The 17026-nt window shown below is 46.0% G+C and overlaps 1 protein-coding gene across 2 annotated transcripts; it reads left to right on the forward strand.

Annotated features, from left to right (window-relative positions):
- The first annotated feature begins 169 nt into the window (after window positions 1-169).
- RhoGDI (rho GDP-dissociation inhibitor) lies at window positions 170-16817 on the forward strand. 2 transcript variants are annotated; one of them, XM_075702030.1, is made up of 5 exons: window positions 170-279; window positions 7101-7298; window positions 7690-7773; window positions 9206-9346; window positions 13602-16817. In XM_075702030.1, the coding sequence occupies exons 2-5, from the start codon at window positions 7115-7117 to the stop codon at window positions 13799-13801; spliced, it is 609 nt and encodes a 202-aa protein (XP_075558145.1). In that variant the 5' UTR covers window positions 170-279; window positions 7101-7114; the 3' UTR covers window positions 13802-16817. The 2 variants fall into 2 exon arrangements, with proteins under 2 accessions (XP_075558145.1, XP_075558147.1); XM_075702032.1 differs by lacking the exon at window positions 170-279 and adding an exon at window positions 307-477.
- The last annotated feature ends 209 nt before the right edge of the window (window positions 16818-17026 follow it).

Raw genomic sequence — 17026 nt, forward strand, 5'->3', positions numbered from 1 at the left:
TTCAAACAAACATTGTTTATGCAAGCTCGTAAAAATTCTCGCATGCTTAAGTTACAGGTAATTATGTTTTGAGTTTCATTCAAGGCAAGTGCTTGCGACAATAAAGTTAACTAGTCGCCTTCCGTTGGTACACCTTTTATTGCGCGCACGCACCTCCGCGCTACGCGCCGGAAGTCGATAAAGAGTAGCCATCTTGGATTGATTTTTACGAACACCGCGGGTGGCGAATCTCAAAGCACAATCAGCGCACCTCCACGACTTGTAGACGACACCCGAAAGGTCAGTTTCCTTTCTTTCACGGCCACGGGGACTCCTTCTCCCGCCGACGATCACGTCTTGGTTTCCGAAAACGAAACGTGGGGTGCAAGACGCGAGTTTTTTTCATCGGGGGTCGAAGAGCATGGCTTCCGTCCGTTTGAACCAAAGCAGCCGGCGTTCTCCGCAATTCCATACTTTTGCAGACTGCGAAGCGTAGAAGTGAGTACGATTTGCTGGTGTTGGATCCGGTTGTGGTGAATTTCGCGTGTACGACGTTGATCTCACTAGCGAGCTTTGTGATCGCGCTTAAAAGCGAAGTGAAACCCTCTCACGAGGGCGTACTGTCACGAGCTGCCCGCGGAAACACCCAACCTTTTTTTTTTTTCTCCCCCTCCCCCCTCTTTTTTTTTTCTCGCCGTTGCTTTGATCATTGAGAATGATCTCATCGGCATCTGACATGCAAGAAACCGTGTACGCAGTTACTCGTCACACTGAACCCTGCGGATATAACGTGTTCACTGCAAAACCGACATTCGCAGGCGGCGTTTATGTTTGTGGCTGTAGAGCGACTTCGGCCTCTCTTTGGAAACACAGTTGTCGCTCTGTGCGACTATTGCGCAACAAGTGGTTCCGCGCTTTTCAATCTCGAGCGCGAGCTTTTGAGCCGAGCATATAGATCTCGTATCCAAACGTCGGCTGAATGTCTCCTTCATTTCCGTGGTCAGACGAGCCATTGCCTCTTTAAAGAGCCTGATCGCTCCGCGAGTTCTCTTCAGCCACCTTTCTTCTCTCTCGTTTTTTTTTTTTTTTTTCCTGCTTCTTTAAAACTCTCCCGTCGTTTGTCTCGCCGAACTGACGTGTCCGGGAAGTCAGATTTTTTTTTCTTTTTCTTCTTTTTTTAGTGCTTTCTTGCAGTCGCGTCAGGTTTTTTTTTTTTTTTTTGCCACACGATCGTTCCTTTTTCTTTATTTAGGTGTTTGTCAAGGCGACGCGGTGTAGAAGTACCGTTAACCGTGCGGTTCGTTTATAGCAAATGAATAACCCGCCCAGCTTTCGGACCCTTCAAAACTAAGTATCGTTCTTTTTGTTTTTCGTTTTCAAACCGCTGCGACGAAATTTCAAACTCTCGTCGTCTGTCGGCCAAAGTAGGGGATGTGCCAAGCCCCGAAGTGAAAAGAAAAAATAAAGGAGAGAGAGAGACGGTTGCTGTGCTTGGCTAAGCCAAGCTACGTGCAGGAGCGTAACTTGTATTACGTTACCCGACTTCGGCAGCAGATATGTTTCATTGTTATCTTTTAGCAACAGCACACTCGGGGGCATGGTAGACCCCATACATTTCACATACCTGAGATTTTCTGCACCGTGCCTGGCATGTTGGACGAGTTCCAGGAGTTGTTGGCATTATTGCTCAAGCATGTCTAGAAAGATGTGAAAAACCGTTTGGGTGCGTAATTGGTTAAAATAGGATTTCGTCCCTTGGCAGGTCAGCAAGGAAAGGTATACGTTCCCACGATCTACTGCGGTGCGTAAAGTTGAAGCATGTTGTCTTCGTTTTCGATGCTGTCATTGTGGCCTCATGTATGTTTAGGGTTCAGAAGAGTACCTCGATTTTAAGCCTGCTGTTTCCTCTTTCACAGGCAACGCACATGAGAGCTTTAATTTGCTTTTCCTCAGTACCCATTTTGGTCAGGAATTGTGCTGGTAGTGAGCAAGGTACCTCTGATGGCTAGTGTAAATGATTGTTAGAGAGCCACACAAACATCTGATGCGAAGATGGTTTTACATAAAGTTGATTATGCTTACAAGAACACCACACTAAACTCGGAAGGTGAAGCACAGAGATGTGGTGCCATGCGGTGGTTTTGGCATCTCATGTAACCCCAGTAGTGCATGTTATGTCATCATGTACAACAATGTTGCAGCCCCTTTGTCAGTTCCTTTAGCACTCATGGATGTATATTGAAAACATGGGTGGATCGCATTGAAATCTATTCGTACAGTTCCACACAAAGCCATGTGCTTAAAATGACCATATATTTGCTGGGCTAAAATTTGTGCGTGTGTACCAAAGACATGTACGTGGGCGCGCTACATGGATGCTGTGTACCAAAGACATGTACTCCGTATGTCATTGCAAAACTGCAGCCTTGTTAATGTAAGTGGGTTGTGAAAGGCATGCAAACAAATTTAAGCCTTTTGACATGCACATTTGTGTGAAAACTGTTGCCCTTACTTTTGTTTTCTTTGGATTTGTAAGCAGTGGCATTCAACAAAAGACAGCCTCTGCTATTTATGTCACTGAATCAATATGGACTCTAATAGCGAAAATGGTTGGTCAGTTTGAAGTGATGTTTTACTGCCCGCTGGAGTCATAAAGGCCTCTTCATTAGGTTATGTGCTAGACAGCATGTTGCGTTGACAAAATTCAATTTAAATAAGTCATTTGAAGTAGGCCTTGTCAAGCAAACAGGCACTCCCTTCCTCTGGCAGAGTCAGACTGCGCCTAAGTGACCAGTGGAATTCGCTCATTACTTGTGCCTCTATGTGTTTGCGTTAACTACAACTTTTGGGGCTTAAAATTTTGTTGGTCACCCAACTATTGCTTTTTACTAGGTTCATTCAATAGGTAATAAAAACAAAGCCATCATGCTTTGTCTGAAACGTAGTTTCTGGAATGCTCTATTCTATACATATGGAAATTACTTATCCTTCAATTTATGGATGCCCAAGTCATTTGTTAGTTAGGCCTGCTTCCAATTCAACGCGTATCCGAGTAGTGCTGCTTGACAGATTTGAGACTCGTCATGGCAGGGAATGAAATTAGTTGCATTGTGTTGTGAATGATTTCCAACCCTGCTGATGTACACTGCCACCACTGTTGATTGTGCAACTCCTATCCTAATACCCCCCCCCCCCCCGAGCTTTTTTCCTGATTAAAGCTAGATAATGGTGGCAGATAGAGATTCCTTATCTGGCTCTTTGGACTCCATAGATTAAATACTAGCAGAAGTCACAGCCTTGAGTGAAAATCAGCTGAGCACACTATTCTTGGAACCTGATGCAAAAAGAGATATGTGGACTTTCAACTTCTGTTGTACTAAGCATTTATTTTAGGCTTGGCGTGGTAGCAGGTACACTCGCCCAGAAAATACTGTGGGACACACAAGCTCATGGCTGCACTCAATGCTCTGAAGCAAACTTGTGCAGGTGCAGTGACTCGTAGAGGTGTGGGTTGGTGTGGGTCTGCTACATAGTGCGGGGCCTGCCAAGCCTGAATTTTGGTGAGGTCAGCCTTGCTTTCAGTAGCATATCGCCATTTCAGCAAGCCAGCCTTACTTTTGTGCACCACATGTGAAAGGATGGCGGTTTCACCACCTTGAGTCCCAGTGCACCACGCCATCGATTCCAGTGAACATTTCTGTAGTGTGCCCAAATATTGTAGCTGACCACACGAAGCCATGCCTCCAGGCATCACTGTGGATGCTGCACTGGCGCTCTGCGGCAAATGACAACACGCTTGCGTGTTGCCATGCATCGTTAAAGAGTGTACATTTATTTTTTTTTTCACTGATGTTTCACACTATGCTGAAGGATTGAGCTTGTGATTGCAAAAGTTCTTCCTCCTTTCAGGTCCATATTTCTCGCATTAGGCCATAATACAAATGCCATTTACTCATCTGTGTATCATTAGTTTTCTAACCAAACTTACTTGCCTGGCAGGTCCTGTTAGTTGACGCACGTAGAGGTGACACTGGGCATGGCTCTCTCTGGAGCTTCTAGCACACCATAGCATTTCCATTGCACCTTGCCAAGATTGCATATTGTCGCACTGTTACTTGCATGGGTCTTTCAGCGCAAAAGGAAAAAAATAGTGAAAGCTTTCACTAGTGCTTCACCCAGCAGTCAGTGCAAAGAATTCCTTTCGTACGAGAGGGCTGGTAGCAAAGGGGAGTAGAAGGACAGAAAGGGTAGCGGGAAGGATAAGAGAACTATTTAAATGTGTAGAACAAAGTGACGAGATACAAGTTATCCATAGTTCGCTTGTGGAGTGACATGTGCATGTGAACTATGGGCACTGGGGGCTTTAGATTGGCATTTTCAGTTGCAACATTCTGTCCATCACAATGTTTCAGTCATCACTAAAACAGCATGTAAAGTGCAGTTTTTTTTAACATGTTATCATGTACGAAACACATTATACTAAAACATAACTACTCCCGCTGTAGTGCACAGTTATGTCCCGTGGTAGCAGTGTTGAAAGGTTGCTAAGGTTGGAGGAAAATCGGGAATCTCCTCGCTCGCCGTGCTGCAGTTTCAGTCAAGCGTCTTTTGGTTTACTTTTTCTCCTCGTACTATGTGTGAGCAAACTTTAACGCTAGCTGTATTGTGGAAGAACCAAGACGTTTTATAATGATTTCATTCTAAGAAAGCTTGGCGCCACTGTGGCCACATTTTGGGCCAAGCCGCATTAAAGACGAGCGGAACAACTCAGGATTCCCACAATGAAACCTGCCGTGTTTTGAAAAGCTTGCATAGACAATCTTGCCAGATTTATTTCTCAATAGTACTGAAAGAAGCTGTGTGGATGACAGAAGGGCCGTAAACTGAAGTTGGACGTAATAGTTCTGCGGAAACCCGCAAGGTGGAGAGAAGTAATTAATAAAGGGAAAATCGGACATCCACCCGTTCATGGCGGGTTTCTGCAGAACTATTACGTCAAACTGTTGCCTTTGCTTCGAGTTGTCAACAAATTCGACTTCGCCCTGCCATCTGCTAGCCGTCTGGTTAGCTCAGATGGTAGAGTGGCTGCCCCGGTAAGGTGGTGGTCCCGAGTTCGAGTACCGGACCAGGACGAATTTTTCTTCAACTGCAAAGCTTTTCTTTTGAGGAACCCGTATGGGTTTCCTTTGTAGCGTTTGCTACGAATGGGTGGATGTCTGATTTTCCCTTTATTAAGTACACTGAAGTTGTACATATCTTCATGAACACTTGGGGATAGCGAAAAAATAATGGGACAGGCTTGTGTTGTGTATTCTCACCCCCATTTTTCGTGCTGCACTCAGGTATTCACTCGTCTACCTATGGTTGACAGCCTTGATCGCAGTCCTTCAGACCGTTCAACGTTGGCAGCGAGAGGTCGTGAACACCTGCTGCTTTTCTTAATTAATATTCTGCTTTAATCAGGTGGTTGGTGCACTTAAAGGTTCCCTGCATTGTATGAACAGACATTCTGCATTGTGTGTTAATGCACGAGTGCTTCCTGTTGGTGATAACGGTTGCATAGGCACCCTGTGGCAGTCGGCCACAGTGCTTCCTCTGGCTAGTTATTTTAAAGTTTTAACGACATGGTGGCGCAAGGACTTGACAACAGAGTTGGTGGGATGCGTACAGTACACCGTGCTGATATCAGCTGTTTACTGTTTATTATGAAGCACGTGTTTCCTGAGGCATTCCAGCTTAGATAGAAAACCAATTAAAGTGAGTGTTTCATTGTATAACTGTGGCTGTGCCAGCCATTGCTGTCTCAGTTCACGTGTGTGAGGTATCGCACGTGCTCTTTGGACCTTTAAAGGAGTGACAACACAGTAGTGCAAACAGTGACATGGGCATATATTGTGCCTTTTTGTACACGAATGCTTGCTAACCGAATTGCTATCTACAAAACATGCCGATGGGCGCGTGACAAATCTAGGAAGTCCGACTCACTGTGACTGGATATCGAGTGGATGCGTTCACCCATCCTGGACAGCAACGCCTAGTCATTTGCATGTGCAGTCGCCGAGCAGTAGTGTTTGTCCATTCCGGTGTCTTGCTCTAATAATCTATAAATTTGCAAGTCAGCGCTGTGTGTCTCTTTCTCTCCACTCTCTTTCTTTGTCCTATGTCGGCAGCGTTGTTTTTAGGTAATATAGATGTTAGAAGCTGTTTCTCTGTCATTCCTATCTACCAATTCAAAATTCATAATAAGTTTATAAATTTCTTTCATTGCATGGAAATGCAGGTGCATGAAACACGGATGCAAGGACCTAGACCCTGACTATCGACTGACAAGTCGTGCAGGGGTGGAAAAGAGCGACCACTGTACGACCTTTTGGTTGATAGTTGACATTTGTGTTGCCTGGCTCATTCTTGTGTCCGTGTTATGCATGCCTGAATTTTTGTGCCATGAATCCCCACCTATTTGCCCTGTTTTCTGTTGTTCATAAATTCCATAGTCTATCAAAGTGCAGATGTATCTGCCACTCTAACTTGCCTTAACTTCCCTGCCCATTCTAATTCCCTATTGGACTTTTTTTTCTTTTTGCATATTTGTTTAGCTGACTTTTTATGCTACATAAAAGCTTGTGCTTCGTTGTCAGTTTCTCCCAGTTTGCAAACAGTTTTGAAATCCCCTCGTCCGCCTAAGTGCAGAGGCCTACCATGCTAACTCACCATGGCTGCCCTGCTAAGACAGTGACAGAGCATCAAGTAATGTCAGGTTTGTGTGTTGTAAACGACCTCTCAGTGGATGACACAAATTGTACGCAATGTTATCTTTTGCATGAGTTGCAGAGGCAGAGAGTGCACTGAACAAACAAAACGAATATGCTCTGAAGAAGCAGGGGTCGCCATCTGCACAGATCTTCAGGAATGCCGTCAGCCATACACTTCGACACGTCCAGTGCCGAGTCGCGCGAAATCTCACGAAGGGGATCATATTCACGAAATTGATCACTCGAGCACACTGTCTCAGGTCCTGTTAACAGTGACCTGGTGCCATCTTGTTGTCTTTCATTGTGTGGTGTGCGCTTGTCATTGTTGGGCCCCTTGTAAAAAGTGCATGTTCGCACATCCACATTCAGGCGAGCAGTGGGCCATGGCCGACGACAAGGTGCAGACGGCAGTGCCCGAGGTAGAGGAAGACGAGGACCACCCCAACTACAAGCCACCTGCAGCCAAGAGCCTCAAGGACATCGTTGAGGCCGACAAGGAGGACCCGTCACTCCAGAAGTACAAGGAGACGCTTCTAGGGGCCGCCACTGCGGAGGCCATTGTTGTCGGTGGGCACCTGCCATGTGCATGCATGTTATCCAGTGCAACTTTTGCAAGCTTGTCCAATAGGGAAAACAAACTCATTTGTAACCTGTAATGCAAGGTGGTATACCTGTGACGCATGGCTGCAAAAAGCACTTGAGGTTTAATACCATTCATGCAGTATATTCACATAAGAAGTGCATATACCCATACTTTTTCATGTAATAAAATCACTTCAAGACCAGCATCCTGCCTGTCCTTTTGCCCTTCCTCTTCTCTTAGTTATTCCTGTTTCTTTAAAGCGCTGGAAATGCAGAAAATTGCCTGAGTAGATGCTGTGCACAATTAGATGCTATTTGTTCGTAACGAGACATTGCTTGTCTGCATTGCTTTTTCCTTTTTGCTTCTCCCTTTCAGAACCAGACAACCCCAACCGCGTTCTTGTGAAGAAGCTGGTGCTGGTTGTCGAGGGGAGACCCGACGTCGTGCTCGATCTCACAGGTGACCGGCTGTCTGGCACTTGTGCATTTTTAATTCTTCTCGAGTGGGCTTCTGCTATAACGAATTCGTCATTCGTAGTGAGAATGGAGCTTTTGCAAGCAAGAAGATGACTAAAAAAATGCTGCCACTTTTCGCGGACTGTTGTACACTCTTCTGTGTTATTGGCCCTAGTTGATACACAGAGTACATGCCACTGATAAAGTTCACGTGGAGATTTTGTCAAATCATTCATTCTGGCGTGGGTTCAGATTTGAGGAGCAGCAGCTGGACACTACGGTGTCAATTTTCTGCGCAACAGAATGACATATTGGCACACAAAAAATGATGATAAGCTTCTAGACAACTGATCTATCAATCTAGCTCGACTTAATATTTTCCCTTTAGTGTCCATTTAAGGGAACCCCAGGTATCCGAGATAGATCTGCAGTCCCCCACTGCAGCATCTGTTTTAACTTCCTGTGCTGTTTCGGGCCGTTGGACCCTGTGATTTTATTTGATTTTGACATTCATAAGGTGCATCTCGAACACAGTAATGTGATCCAGCTATTATAACCAAAAGTGAGCTTGTTACTTTCGTCGAGGTGCTTTGTAAAAACAGTATATTGATTGCCGCAGTATTGTTAGTAGGGCGGGTGGGGTGGCTGGCATTTGCACTCGCATTTACTGGTTTTAAAGGTTCAGATTTTTTGTGTCCTGAAATGTCGCTGGACACTACTTCGTTTGGTTTTGACACCATATTTATCACCCTGGCTTCACACGAAAATCTGCAATGAGATAGTTTGTAGGTACCATTGCCACATGCTTTATCAGTCCTACTTCCCGTTTTTTAACGAAAAATCCGGACATTATGCTTGCATCATTGTGAAATTCATAGTTGAGATTTAGACTTCAGTAGCGCAGCACTGCTACTCATAAGCACACAGATAGGAACTGTTGGGCCTTTCCCATTACGCATCATCGGCGGGGGGCAACAGCTGCATGCCAAGTGTTGGAGTGCTGTGCATGATGGTGCACTCGAACTCTCTGGATTTTAGCATGATCGACTACCCCTGCCAGTTTAATCCAATTACTGGAAGTTATCCGGCAGCCTCGTTACTGGCATGTTTGTAAACTAGCACTAAGCAGTATTTTTCTGCTCCAGTCGTTGGTCACTTGTGCTAACCTTTCACGGATGACTGCGCAGGTCAAGCTTCTCATATGGCAGTATTTCTTTATCACACACTCTTTTCGATGAAACATGAAATAAACAGAATTGAGTTGAACCGTTCTCCTGCATACAAATCAAACGTAATACGGTGCATCTTGATGTTATACTTTAGTTGCCTGTATTGTGCCTACATCCTGTAATGGCAGCACTCCAATGCCCACAATAAAATAGCCTGTCGGTCTGTTGATACTGATGGAATGGTCTTGCTCTGTGCAACACACGCAGAGGACTTCGAGCAGATCAAGAAGCGCACATTCATCGTCAAGGAGGGCATCCAGTACCGGATCCGGATCGAGTTCTTTGTGCAGCGCGAGATCGTCACAGGGCTCAAGTATGTCCAGAAGATATACAGGCACGGACTGCAGGGTGAGTGGCGCTTGACTGTGCGGCCAGTTCTCCCATAGTTTGGGCCTGTACTGCCGATTTCAGTCGGCCATCCATGACGCACGAGTGCTGCAGGTCCAGAAGCTTCTCATTCAAGGAACTTGAATAGCCCTTCACCACACGCAGGTGATGGTTACAAGGTTAGCACATCTGCTGGACACCTAAAACAGCTAGGTCACGATATGCTAGCCTACTGTAGCAGAGTGTCGATTGTGCGCACAACTGCATGGCGTGCAAACTGCACTAGCCAGTCTCGAATACACTGCATAGTGGATGACATCAGCCGCGCTCACCAGTTGCTTCCACACAGTACCTGCATATGCACAATGCAGGATGCACTGCGTGCTTAAGGGCTGGTGAACTTTGCAATAAGCTCGAGTGATGACATCAGTTTTCATTGTAGCGACAGTATAGAGAAAGTAAATGCTACGGACTCGCCATCCTTGCTACATTTGGCTTGTGTCAGTACTACAAACTTACAACCACGCATACACACTAAATCCATGGCTTTTCTTAATGCGCAAAACACTTACAATGCAGACTTGCCTTAGTATGAAGCATGAAATAAGTTTGCAAAACACCAGCAAATATACTTACAAGTGGAGTGGCCAGCCGTGCCTGCACCATTTTGGAAAATGGATAACTGGATCTTTACAAGCGAGAGCAGCTTTTGCCTCTTTGTCTGCCCTCTCTTGTCATTCCGTTCTGATTGACTTGTGACAAAGTGTGTTTTAAGTGTTAAAAATCGGTCTTGAACATAATAGGTTGCCGGAGCACGTTATTGTCCATGTAGATCGGTGACTGGAAAACTCGTGCGAATAAACATTACGCAGTAGACCCTGATTCATACATTTAAAGAAAAGCAAAAATGTACTAACCAGGAAAATGTGTGATCTGGAGTCACTACAAAAATTTTAAAGGCTCGACTGTAGTTGACGTATAAGTAATGCAAATTGTTGCAACACAGAACGCCAATGTGTGCCAAGGTGGTGGGGCCTGAGCAGCCCGAGACATGCGCTGTCATTTTTGCGGCTTCTGCAAGCTTACGTTGGCACTCCCGGGTCATTTTGGTGGGAATGCCCACTTGGGGGCAAATCATTGTGGCACGAGACTCGGACGCATGTCGAGCTGGTGGGTCCCCAAGTGACCCAAGGCACACATTGTTTTCCTATTGCATACTGTTTAAGGACGGCGACACAAAACGAAATCGAGCTGGTGGATGCCGCTGGAATTCAGTGCCTATGATGCTGCCAGAGCAAAACATGACGCTCTTCGCACCGCCTGTACATGGGAACAGTGGCGTGTTTGAGTTATTGCCTATTAAAAGTGTCCAGTACGCTTCCAACGGCGCTACGCCCCACACGCTGTGACACAGATGGGTGAAGATACTTATCGCAATATGGTTGGCGGCGATAGCTGTGAACGTGGTGTGCAATAACTGGGAAGGGATTTGCTGGTACTGGAATGGGAAACTGGGTGTGTGCCGGCATTTTCATGTGAGACGGGCAAGCGAGTAATGCGGGGAAGCTGCTGCGGTGGGCAGCTGTTGTCTCCGACTGTGCATGCCTCGTGCCTTTTCTTATTTACAAAGGATCTAGTGGCCGGAAAACGTGTCATGCTATCCCAGTATAGCAATTCACTGAACATTGCTGTCGAATAATTGAGTTTTCCAGGAACATGTGAACTGGTACAAAAGAAGCGTAGATGTATTCAATCATTCTTTAATGTTTTCGATCGCGAACTTAGTTGCCGGGAAATCATATGTAACCATCGAATCAACAAATTTCTACTGTACAGTGTTAAATGCTGCCACCATTTCATTCTCGAGATAATCTATACTTTTAGCCAGCCATCAGTGTAGACAATGCATACTTCCAATTTTATTCTAGACAAAAGGGCAAAACAATGCACTCGAACCCAGTATTAGGTACACAGCGTACACAATGTGATGCCACCGCCTTGTGAAGTGTAAGCGCAAATGAGCCAGTGGTTTAGCCTAACAGATGATATTGCAGTCAGTCTGATTTTTCAGACTCTCTAAAGACCGCAAAAATGTCAGAAGAAATTGGGTAGTCTCAAAAAAAGAGAGCATGCTATTAAAGGGGCCCTCAACCACCCCTTGGGCTTGGTGGAAAACAGTCTGCGAATAGCATATGCTGCTGTGAACATCTCAGCGAAGTTTTGCGGTCGTACATGGCATGTGGAGCTTTCAAGCAGAGCGCAAAGTCACCCATCTTACAAATGCTCTCTTTTCAACAGAGGCCTAGTCCTCATTTTCTTCCAAATGCTTTAATTCTTAATAAAGCAGGTTCCCATACGCGGCTGCTATTGGCCAATGGACGACGTCAATCAAAAAGGTTGTTTGGATCAGTGCGCTTCTTCCTACTTTTACTGTGTGTATTTATTGACGAAGTTTAACAAACAGGCTGAAGTAAGGGAAAATGTGCTTTCGAATTTCAATAATCATTACCTACTTCCACAAGAAGCCAACTATTGTCTGCTCACGTACGCTCAGCCGTGGTCACCTATCTAGGAATTAAAATCAGTCAGTCTCGCTAATTTCGACTGCTTTTGAACACTTGTCTAAACACTTATCTAGCCTCGAATATTGCAAAACTTAGGATTAGACTACATACACACGTGCCAGTGCTTGCACACTCCTGGCTGCTCCTGGTTAGAGGCCTTGGCAGACTGACAGTGCTTCAAAAACGTCCAAGTTGGATGTGGCTGCTATCCGTTGGTCAAGCTGTTGAAGGACAAAGCCGGTCCGCACCACGTTGCTTGGTCAGAATGTACCCTATACATGCATGCATATACTAAAGCCCTGTCGTGCACAAAGCAAACACTGCGCATATGCACTACAGGTGCATGTAACTGCGGTATTCTGCGTAGTGTAGGTATTGTGGCCGCCGTGGTGTGCCGCCACAAGTCCACTGGCTAAGTGCACTGTGGTTTGCTGAGGACAACCACATTTGACTTACCTTTGGCTCGTCGTAGGCATCACAATTGAAAGTATTGGCGTCTACGTTTACATCCGAAAGGAAATTTTAACTGGTTGCCACGAGGACATTTGCAAGGCGGAAAATTGTGGGCACAACACTCTCCACCCTAGCCTTCGCAGTGCAAGGCATTGAAGAAGAAACAGGAGCCGAGAACTCCGCTTCTGCTGAATGCATTGAGGTAGTTTTTACGGCAAAGTATGTCTGAAATAGCCTATTTTATCTTCAAATGCATTTTTCCTTTTCAATAAAAAGTGGGTCAGGGCCCCTTCAACTGCCCTCAAGGGCTCAGATTGCCACAACCACATCCAAAATAGCTTTAAAAGCCTGTCGGTACAATTATTAGGCATCTCGGTGCTTACTGTGACAGGAAAGGGCAAGTGCGTACGTGATGAAGGAACATATTTCATGTTCCGCGAGTGTGGGCCCTTTGCACTCTTGGTATGCTTCACTGCAATAAATTGTGTATGCTTGACCGCATCCCACCTCTGTATTGCAGTGAAGCTGATTTTCGGGAACCGGCATTCTGCAATGCTTTAGAGCCTTAAATCTGCTTTTCATGTTTTGACGCCATTGGCAAGTATGACGAATGTGGAGACAGCTTCGTTGATGACATCAGTGAATCTTTTAAATAAAAAAAAACACGGCACCAAGCAGCCGGAAACTTGATAGCAAACGTTGAAGCAGCTAGGCTTAATGACAAGAAAACTAGTTCTACGGCTGCCAGTGGATTTGCATGCACGAGCATGGTTCGAGGCTCTGGGATAATCAAAATGGCGGTGACAGTGGCTTCAGTTATTGCTTTTTCAGACCTGGTGTCATGGAAAGAAGTACGAAAAATAGAATGGTGAAGGGGTTTCAGCCTCTGAAATTTTAAGACGTCCTTATACGTTGGCTTTGTGTGGGTACATGGCGGTGCCACAAAGCTGTCCGAATTATCAGCCATGTCTGAAAAATTAGGCATCTGAAAAAAAATTGGTCATTGACTGTGTATGTAGGATTGCAGGTTTTTGGGCTGGTTGGTTAGTTGCAATAATTGAGGTCATAGCGCTGGATTCACACAGACAAGAAAGACGACGGGACATGCAGCACATTTATTGTGCAACATTCACTTGTACGTGTTCATTTGGCTTATCTGTGTTCTCTACTGCACTTGAATGTTGTTCAGTAATTCATATACAGCAATCGTGCTGATGCCCTTGTTTTTTTTTTTTTTGCGTCCTCTGCAACGCTTGCAGTGGAGAAGATGAACCAGATGGTGGGCTCGTACGCCCCCAAGAAGGAGATCCAGTCCTTCACGACGCCGCAGGAAGACATGCCGTCGGGCATGCTCGCCCGCGGCTCCTACACGGTCAAGTCACTCTTCACCGACGACGACAAGCACGAGCACCTCAAATGGGAATGGACCTTCGAGATCAAGAAGGACTGGGATGACTAGACGTCATCCTCGCCTCCGGGCTCGGACGGTGACTCGGAACCGCGTCTCCGGCAGTTTCTCGTGCCCAACTCTCCCTTCCTCGGCCAGTGGCAACTCACCGCTAGCGGCGTAAAAAGGCGCCGAGATTGGCCATAGTTGGCAGATAGGTGTGAGAAATTTGTTTTCCGCCGCTCCTACTCTTAACTCATCCCCGAGAAGCCGGGCGTCTGCAGTGTTGGTTCCTTTTAGTGTAGCTGGCCATGCCATTGCTGCATTGCTTTTCAAGGTTGGCGCCCCTGCTCGGCGGCTGACCAAGCCTGCCTGCATTACGTGGCAAGGGTGAGGCTTCTACACTACTCTAGAAGCTCCTCAACATTGCTGAGAGCAAGCACATCATCACTTCTCATATAACGTGGTCATTAGACTTCGTTGGCTCTGTTTTGTAGATGCTGTGAGCACATTTTTATTAAAGTTCAGCTCACAATTCACCGAAGAGCACCTCTAAAATGCAGAGACCACGTCATATGAGCAGTGGTTGATTGAGTCAAGGTTGAGCATGAAAATGGGGAAACGTTAAGAATCTGTGAGCCGGGGGGGGGGGGGGGGGACTCAAATTTCTCACATTGTCTGCTCCAGAATGTAGTCACTGCACCCAGAGATATTGGGGTCTGAAGGTTGGTAGGAAAGCTGTTTCACTAAGACCAAAGAGTGGCTGTGCAAGGTTTCCCATCGTTTGCTGGAAAGCAAATTGGGTTGAACAGTAGATGCCAAGACGATCTCTTTGACCAAACTGCGACCCCCCCCAAAAAACGCTTTGTTGTTGCATTGTTTCTGGAAGCAGAAGTTCCACTAGACCCCACCGTTGGTTAGTGGAGTTGCCCACAGTAGTGTTGTGCCCGTGAATGTTCCCGTTGCGTGGAGTAAGAATGCGAATTGTGGTTAGTGACTCCTGCACTTGTTGTTCAGCGATTGCGAGCGTTGGTTGCAGTGACGACGACAGAAGCTGTCTCCGTCGTTGGGCTGCATTTGTTATACCGTTTTGTGTACGAGGCTTGTTGCAAAGGCCACAGTAAAACTACTTATAGTACACCTCTGAAGAAAAAGGGAAAAAAAGCCACTCATTGATGACACATCAATCTGGCGGACACTGTCAGTTTCATGCTCTGTTTGGTGGTGTGCTTGCTTTTTCAGCATGGCTGCCAGAGTGTGGCAGTTTCAGCTGCTTTGATTGCTCACTGGGACAAACAATTTGGTGGGGTTCACGTTGCGGTGCGTTGCCACTGGCCACCGAGTGTTCTCCTGAGTTCTGCGAGAGTCGGAAGTTGAGTGGACAGTTCTTTCTCCCCTCTCTAGCTGTACATAACGAGGCGTTGTTTTCACACGCCTTACGCGCTTCCGTTTTGATTAATTTTGTTTTCCACAGTTTGTGGTCGCTTGTTCCTAGCTGGCGTGTTCGGTCAGTGTGAGCACGATCGACGACTGCGGCATCATTATTTTTTCCAACTCTTTTTTTGTTTTTGTGTGTACCACTTTGCTCAGTTTTATACAACTGGGACCTTTTGTATTTTTCCCTCTCTCTCTCTCTCTCTCTCTATCTTTGTTTTCTTTTGTTACTTACACTAACCGCACAATACGTCGACGTACAGAGGTGAACGTCGTTAGAGGATGCCTCTGATGTGCCCAGGAAATGCTGCCTCTCGGATGGACGGTTGGCCAATCGGAGCTTTTGGCAATGTGCGGAAACAGCTTTCGATGGCCGGCGAGAATTGTGAATTATATGAGTATTTTGATAGCACTTTGTGCATCTTGAAAACCGGGGATGCCAGTTGGCTCCCCGTACTATAAGGAAAACAAATAAAGCTCGGTGTGGTCACGCTCAACTTTTGTAATGAGAGTGTTAGTCTAGTAATAATTCTGCAAGTGCACTATGCAAAACTGGAGCTGCGTTCTGGACCAATCACTTTTGGAATTGGTTATAAGCCGGTGAGGAAGTTGGATGTTATGAAAGGATCGGCACGCCTTCCAACGGTGTTGCAGTTCAGTTGCGTTTCTTGGTTCTCAAGTGTTTTGACAGAATGGCCGTAGTGCTTTTGAGGCGTTGCGTTAGAGGTTATGTGAAGCTGAAGTGGGAAAAAAAAAAGTATGTCCTCGAAAGTGATCGGCCTGAGAACACTGACCCCGGTGTGTGATGTCGGAGAAATCTTTTTTTTCTGAACCTCCGGCACGAATGCTGTGCACTGGGTGTTGTCTTCCCGACGCATTGGTGTATATTGAGCAGAACGAACTTGAGGTATCATTTGCTTTGTTATTAGCAAGTTTTACAACGTGGGGATTTATTAGCTGTTTGAATGGTAACGTGAAGCTGTGTTAACATAGATCCTGCAGAATCTTTTGTTGACTGGGACAAGAGGTTGCCAAACCGGTGTCGTCTGCTTACTGCTCTGTGAACACTGACAATAGAGCAAGCAGACTGGAAAAAGCCAGCAAAATATTTTTCCCGCTCGCAATGCATATTGTACGTGCATCTTCCACAACAGTTTTCCAAGTTTTGCTATTTGTGTTTCTGTACAGTTATACAGTGTCTCACTTGCGATTCGTTGACCGAAAATGTGCAATGCCTGCTTAATCACACCTAATGACACTGCACCACCTTGCAGATTGCGTACTTGGCATGTTCGCACCGCTGCAACAAAAGCTTGTTATGTGAGCGCCGAATCAAACATTGTCGTGCCCAAATGTAAGCTTCTTTTTTTTTCCTCTCGCACGTGCCTTTGGTGTTTCCATCACACGACGTGCCTGCACTTTTGACCGTGTTTTGATTGCACCGATAGTTGCGTGCACCGTTTTTTCTAAGCCCGTTTGGAGCAGTATTTCTAGGCACCGTTGTTGGAGTTGACAGGTGATGTAGCGGCTGTATAGTTCGGCCGAGCTTCTTTCGCAGGAAGTCCTCAATGTTTTGCACAGAGGCTGAACAACGTTGCGTTTGTCATTCTGCTGGCCCCGATGCCATCCACTGCAATAAAGCATGTGCATCAAATTTGCATTGTGTTGTGGCTTCCATCGATGCAACTTGCGTCGAGGCAACTGGCCTTGCGGTTTGTGCGGTTCAAAAAAATATAAAAATTGTGATGGGCCTCTCTCTCGCCGGAACCGGCAGTAGCTGTGCTTTTGATCACAACAGCAGCGCAATGGCTCACACTTTGGAGACTCTACATTGAAACCTGGGTGGATGGTGGCATGTGGAGC

Source organism: Dermacentor variabilis, chromosome 8, assembly GCF_050947875.1.
Source record: "Dermacentor variabilis isolate Ectoservices chromosome 8, ASM5094787v1, whole genome shotgun sequence".
Classification (NCBI taxonomy): domain Eukaryota; kingdom Metazoa; phylum Arthropoda; class Arachnida; order Ixodida; family Ixodidae; genus Dermacentor; species Dermacentor variabilis.

Bases quoted from the DNA above. Each gene is read 5' to 3' on its own strand.
- RhoGDI (XM_075702030.1), top strand. From the start codon at position 7,115: ATGGCCGACGACAAGGTGCAGACGGCAGTGCCCGAGGTAGAGGAAGAC. The intron at 7,774-9,205 runs GTGACCGGCTGT...CAACACACGCAG, and splicing joins CGTCGTGCTCGATCTCACAG to AGGACTTCGAGCAGATCAAG. The intron at 9,347-13,601 runs GTGAGTGGCGCT...CAACGCTTGCAG, and splicing joins ATACAGGCACGGACTGCAGG to TGGAGAAGATGAACCAGATG.